The sequence below is a fragment of the Caenorhabditis briggsae genome, assembly GCF_000004555.2.
Source record: "Caenorhabditis briggsae complete genome, chrIV, whole genome shotgun sequence".
In the NCBI taxonomy this organism is placed as follows: Eukaryota; Metazoa; Nematoda; class Chromadorea; order Rhabditida; family Rhabditidae; genus Caenorhabditis; species Caenorhabditis briggsae.
The window spans coordinates 4,033,317-4,040,312 of record NC_013487.2 but is presented as its reverse complement, the minus strand read 5'-3'; the positions used below and the strand labels follow the sequence as shown (position 1 = coordinate 4,040,312).

Genomic DNA, 6,996 nt, shown 5'->3' with positions numbered 1-6,996 from the left:
ACTCTTTTTGAAACATCATTGCGAAACACAAATGATTCTTGGAAGATCAGAGAATCAAAAAAAGACAAAAGACGAAAACTTTCGGTACAAATGATATCATACATTTTTTCCAGATTTTGATGCTTTATGCCTAGTCGAAAGTATCGCGAATTCCAACAGATCACAAATAATGCTAAACACCTAAATGGGCGATTTATCAATTTTGGAAGGATAGATCAAAGTCAGCATTAATTTATTCAGGCAACTCATAAACTTTCAAAAAATCAACTGTATCATTCTTATATAAATAAACGAAGTTGCGTATCTTTGTCAATTTGCACGATTTTTGAACAGCTTGAAAGTTGAATATAGATTGACGGGACTCTTTGAGAAAGATAAATCAAAAAGTGAGGTGCGACGGAAAATTCGACGCAGGCGCGCCAGCCAGGCTAATTAAGATAAAGGAAAGCGTGAAAAATTCTCACTGAAAATCTACTGAAAATCGTTTTTTTTTGTGATCGATTTTCCTGTTTTTGAGATAGGAAAATGAATTCGAACCAGATTTTCTCAATTATTATCAACTGAAAAATGTTAAATTTTGAATAAAGTACTCTGAATTTATAGATCTATCCATTCATGTCACTTGTATCGAAACGATAGTTTTTGAGTAGAAAATTAACAACATGACAGTTTTTTTTAAAAGGAAGTGATTTAAAGGCGGTGTGCGGTGAAAAATTTTATTGCTTTATTTTGTGCAGAAATCCAAGTAGATCCCCATAAAAATAAAGAAAAAATTCAAAAAAATTCCTTCATTGAGAAAAACGGCATCGAAAAGTCAAAGTGGGAACCGATGGCCGCGGCCAGGTGTGAGTTTTTCAGGCCAACTGTCGGTAAAAGCGCGCGAAATTCGAATTTTTATTGATTTTCGGTGTTTTCTCAGATGTCTTTTAAAGATTTCAAAATGTTTTTGTTAATTTCCTCCCAGGTGTATGAAAAAACCTGACAAAAATCTGAGAAAACACTGAAAATCAATAAAAATTCGAACTTCGCGCGCTTTTACCGGAAGTTGGCCTGGAAAACTCACACCTGGCCGCGGCCATCGGTTCCCACTTTGACTTTTCGATGCCGTTTTTCTCAATGAAGGAATTTTTTAAAATTTTTTTCGTTATTTTTATTTTTCGTTATTTTTATTTTTATGGGGATCTACTGGAATTCTGCACAAAATAAAGCAATAAAATGTTTCACCGCACACCACCTTTAACTAGGTAAATGTTCTTGAATGGATACTGAAGAAGAAGAAGTTATTTTATGACCAGCAACGATGAATATTCCAAATTAAATATGTAAGTGGGCGAGATGTGAAAAACTGAACTATTTTGAAATGACAGTGTTCAAAAAAAATGTTCGAAAGGTTAATGTTATGCCCTATGTTTTACAGTTCCGCTGATCTTCGGTAAAAACGTGCCAGACAACTTCCGATGGATTTTCGGGAAGACAATTCGTCCAAAGAAATGTGAGTTTTCATACAATTAGTTATGTAAATAATCTTTAAAGTTCTTTCAGAAACACCCTGCCAAGCCCAACGCCAATAAAGCTGGATAAGAGGAGTAGGAAAGTTACTTTCATCGAAATTCGACATCTTCGACACAATCTTCTCTACAAATTTAAATAATCGTTTTTCTTTCTTTTTTGTTACTCTTTTTTTTAGTATTTGTATTTGAATAAACTGTCCAATTTAAGGAAAATCTCGTGTTTAATAGATCTGATTTTGAAGAAAGAATTTCAAAAAAACGGTACACATGAGCACGGCAACGGCACGGCAGCGGCACGCAAAATGAACGCGTGCCCCAACCCCCGGGCACGATTACCGCTTTGCAGCGGCACCGGTGCCCCAAGTAGCGGCACATGTGCCAAAAATTTGCTGAGAATATTGATGAGACGGGTGAAAAGATGGAAGCAGTAATGGCGGAGGATTTCTGTCTGTGCTTCTTTCCGAATTCAAATTTGTTTTCTGTTTCACTATTTCGTCTTCTACTGAAATTAATTCCTGGGATAATACCGAAAGGAAGGAATTTAGATTTTGTGTGACATCTGAAAATTCGAATTTTGGAAATACATTTTTTGACAACGAAAGAATATCCGAAGTTCAGTACAGATTGTTAACTTTTGTTAACTCTCCATTCTTGGTAATTGTGCATGTCACCATTGGAACTTCTTCGAAGTTACGTCATCGTCCAATTTGCACCCATGGAGCACTGACGTAGCTGAAAAGAGCTCTTTTTCGTCTCTCATGTTTCAAAACACAATTTCTTTGGGAATAGTGAAAATACGTATGGAAATTGAGAGAGAGAGAGAGAGAGAGAGAGAGAGAGAGAGAGAGAGAGAGAGAGAGAGAGAGAGAGAGAGAGAGGAGATACTTCCTCTTCTTCTTTTTCGCTCTCATTCTAATACTCTTCAGGCTCGTTTTTGTGCTCACTGTCTATGCTTTTTTTTTCGATATTCAACTTTTTCTGTTTCACTATCTTGTTTTTTGCTGATTAAATTTTGAGGGAGGTTTAAAAGATACCGGAAATATTTTGAAAATCTAGAAGTAAAAAATTTTTGAAAACAGATTTTCTAACTTTTATGCCAAATGAGATTTTTCAGTGCTAAAACAAACGAATTGAAACTTAATTTAAAAAAAATCAAAACAATCAGACCATCGCTCAATGACTATTTTCAAATTTAATATTTTTCATTTTGAGAACTGTTTGAAACGTTTAATTTAAAAAAAAAAATCTAAAAATCCTTACAGCAACCCGGAATTTTCAGTTTTCTCAAATATGATTATTTTGAATCAAATTGTATTTCAGAAAAATTGTAGACTTCCTTCAAAATGCTAAAATGAAAAGTTCACGAAACAGAGAAAGGCTTCCGATTTAGGGAGAATTGAAAAACAGTTCTAAAACCTCCTAGAAGCTTTCAGATAGTGAAGAATTTCGGCTTTTTCAAAACTTCAAAATGAATATTTTCAAGATTTTTTTCTACATAATCACCAACATTTCGAAATTTCCGATTTCCAATTTTTGAAAAATTAAAGGATGAGCTCATACCGAAAAGTTGATGATATATCGGAAAATACAACGTTCGATATCAAAACCTACGCCTCCGTTTGTTTTGGAATCTTTTTTGTAAGTTTCTAAAGAATTGTTTCTTTTTTGCATAAAAATATGTAGATTGACCTGAAAGCAAAGATAAAATCCTAAAATCAGAGAAACGAAGTTTTCCGAAATGATGGTTCGCCGAGCGGGGATTTTCTAGCGAAAACTTTCGTTCGAACTTTTTAGAATTTCAATTTCTACGGAAATTGTAAATTTTTTTGAAGTTTCATTTTTCTGTTTCTGACAAGTATGAAAAATCAAGCAATTTTGTGAGAAAAACGTTCAGCTACCAGTAAACGTAATGATTCTGAAAAATTCGAACAGGAAATTTTTGCGAGCTGGCCTGGGGACTAGAAAACAAACGCTCGGCCACCAGGCCACTGGATACCATTTCTGGGATAAATAGATTTTTTCGGTGCAAATTTCATAATTTGAGGATTTTTCTTTATTTTTATGTGAATTTACTTATGTTTCAGCACAAAATTGAAAATTTCAAAAGTTAAATTTCAAAGTCCCAGCTTTCAGATTGTCTACTTCATCTGGTGGCTGATTGTATTCATAAAATCTCGAAAAATTCACAAAATCACAAAATTCCCAAAACAACCGGAATGGCTACTCAGGAATACTGTAGACGCATTCGATAAGGATGAGCAACAATATTTCACAATCTACGTGTCAAGTCAAAGAAGGTCATGGATTAGATACCCAAGGAGCTTGAAATACGAGTCAAAAAATACATTGAAAAAAATGAGGAAATTATTGGAAAAGCATTTTCAAGCAAACGTCGATGTTCCGGATACAACTCATCTGTTTTCGATTCCAATGAAAAATTTCAAAAGCGGAGAACTTTTTGGAACTTTCGATTCGATTCACGGAGGACCACCCGACAGCTTTTATGAGTATCAATTGATTGGAGATGATCGTATTCAAGTGGCTTATTTTGTTGTGAATGAGGTCAGATATGTGGCTGGAATATGCATTTATTTTTTGGACCCTTATCAGCACTGGAGCCGATATAGGGAAACTATGCTTCGGAAACTTTTGAAGTCTCCAGTATATTGGAATAAGTATAACTTGAAAGAGGATCAAATGGAAGTGATGGATAGTGGAACTCTTCGAACCACCAACCGATATGGGGAAGTTAAAAGTTTTCGATTTAATGGGAAAACAAGGAAATTGGAAATCGAGGAGCCTCGAGAAGTATGTCGGGAAGTGATAAGCTACCAAGATCTCGACGAGCTTCAAATATCAATTTGCAAGACAAAAAATCATTTGGTAACCATATCTGAGAAACATGGAATACGGCTACATGCTTATTGGGATCACAACAGGATACATTATTTTAAGTGCCCTAGTTGTGCAGAACCGGATGATGATTTACCACCGTCTTATCAATGGATACAGGATAATCAGAAGATGAAGAATTTTAAATCTTGATTGGAATCTTCGGGTTGTAACTTTCAACAAATTTTTTACGAAATAAATAGGGTAAAAGTCAAATTCCCAGATTTTAATGGTCTTCTTACTTTGGCTTGATTCATCTCGGTTGCTAGGAAAGATATCAAAAATAAATCTACTGATAAAATGTTGGTGATATTATGATAAGAAATGTATCGGTTGATAGATTTTTGATATCTCTTAAGGGAGCCGAGATAATTGAGCTTATAATATACACGTTTCATTTACGATGTCAAATGTTTCTCATATTCCGCAAGGCTATAGCTGTCAGATGTGCTTGACAGGACCAAGATATAGAATAGTGGGTCAACCGCCATTAGTTTTTCGTACACATGACGAACAGTGCGCGGCTTAGAGGGGACATATGGTCCACGAACACCCCCCCCCCCCTCTCACACACACGATCCCCCGTTCTCTCTGTGAACAGCCACGACCGCCCAAAACGTTTCGGCTACTCATCCACCGCCCCACACAGGTCCCAAAGGCAAACGCGCCCTGTCGCACTTGCCCTTGAGATCCCTTTATCCATTCAATACATTTTCTCAATTCGCTCCCAATTATTCGTTCCCAAATGAGCGCCGCCGATTTCTCTTCACAATTTATTATGTATACAGTGCTTACCGCAGCTGTTACTGTTTGCACGCTATCTGAATCACCTACAGTAGATGATTTCATAGGTGCAAGTTCCGAATTGGATTATCGCTGCATTCTTTTGTTCATAATCATAGTGGTTAGGCTGATAGGTTTAATTTGAGCATTTATTTGTCATGATTGGAATTGGTTGAACAGAGATGACTCTTATTACGAAAACCATATATTCAGTTCGCTTGTTGGAAATTTGTATTATCTATCTATTCTGTTTGGGTTATCCTTCTTTTTTGATGAAACTTCAAAGGTGAGAGCGAATTTATATATGAAAATATTCGAAATTTCAGAAAATTCTAAAATTCTAAAAAAAACTGATAGTTCGAGAGTTCTGAATATTCCAAAACTCAGGGATTTGAAAAATTCTGGAAGTTCAAAAAATTTGAAAATTCAACAATTCTGAGAATTCAAAAATTCGGGAAATAAGTTCGGAAAACTCGGTAGTTCTAAAAATTCTATAATTCTGAAAATTCTGAGTTTCTGAAAATTAAAAAAACACCAAAAATTCGAGAGTTGTGAATATTAGATAACTCTGGAAATTCAAAAATTTCTTGAATTCCAAGTTTCAGGAATTTCTCGAGAATTATGAAAATTCGAAAGTTTACAAAACTTCTAAAAGTTTTAATTATCTAATAATTCTAAATTTCGGAGATTCGGAAAATTTCAAAATACCGAAAGCTCAAAGATTCAGCAAACTCGAAAGTTCTGAAAAAAATTCTGAACGTATTCTGAAAAAAAAATTCTAAAAAAATTCTGAAATTCAGGAATTTCAAAAATTCTGAATATCTAAAAATTCTTAAAACTCCAAAATTCTGAAAACTCCAAAAACCGCCAAAATTCCAATTCTTCCAGGTACACTATGCGGTATTCTTCACAATTTCCCTTATTTTTTTCATTCATCATTTGTACCACACCTGGGGAATTTCGGACATTGCTCGCATCGATATACTCAAAATTGGTTATGGATATTTCATAGTTCTTGCGATTCTTGAAGTTCCTGGAGCGTGTTTATGGCATTATATGGTTTGTTTTGTAACTTACAATCAACTATAACAAACTGGGTTTCTTTCAGGAATTTCAAACAGAGAGAGTCATCATTTTGGGATTTTTCATATGGTGCCTTTATGATTATTGTCTTGCTCCAAGATTTCTTTTTGTGGATCGACTGGTAGAAAAGTTGGAAGTTGAAGAAGTGAAAAAGAAGGCGAACAAAATGAAGAAGATGAAGAAGATAAAGAGCATAAAGTTGAAGCCTGGACTTTTTGGGCCTAAACCTCCTGGCTTACGCTTACAGTACCCATAAACTGATAAATAATTTTTTTCCACATTTTCTTTCAATTTATATTGGCCCGTCATTTCACAAGTTTTTAAAATTTCAAAAAACACACCCACGATTATGTGATTATGTGATTTTTTTCGAGTTTTTTCGATCTTGTTTGATAAAACAGACAAACAATCCAAAAAACAGAAAAATGGAGAAAATTATATTGAGAGCTCAACATTTGGCTCAAAAAGACAGGATTTTTGATACCGGGACTTCCGGGACTTCGCGGTCCGGCCTGGCTCGGAATTTTACAAGTATAATTTTTTCAAATGAATACTTTTCATACTTTTTCCAGGAAATGAGAAAAAACGTTCCAAGTTAGGCCAATTTTCACATGTTCTTGGTGATCTCGACATTTGATAGAATCAGAAAATAAAACCAAATTCACATTCATTTTTGTTTCCAAACCACCTGCTCAATTACCAACATCTTATAAGGCTAACCCCTATA

The 6,996-nt window shown here is 34.8% G+C and overlaps 1 protein-coding gene across 1 annotated transcript; it reads left to right on the top strand.

Moving 5' to 3' along the window:
* Positions 1 to 3,059: 3,059 nt before the first annotated feature.
* On the top strand, positions 3,060 to 4,556 carry CBG15053 (the record flags this gene model as incomplete). Its single annotated transcript, XM_045235176.1, has 2 exons — positions 3,060 to 3,149; positions 3,645 to 4,556. 2 exons carry the CDS (start codon positions 3,060 to 3,062, stop codon positions 4,554 to 4,556), a joined length of 1,002 nt encoding a protein of 333 aa, XP_045095604.1.
* Between the last annotated feature and the right edge of the window lie 2,440 nt (positions 4,557 to 6,996).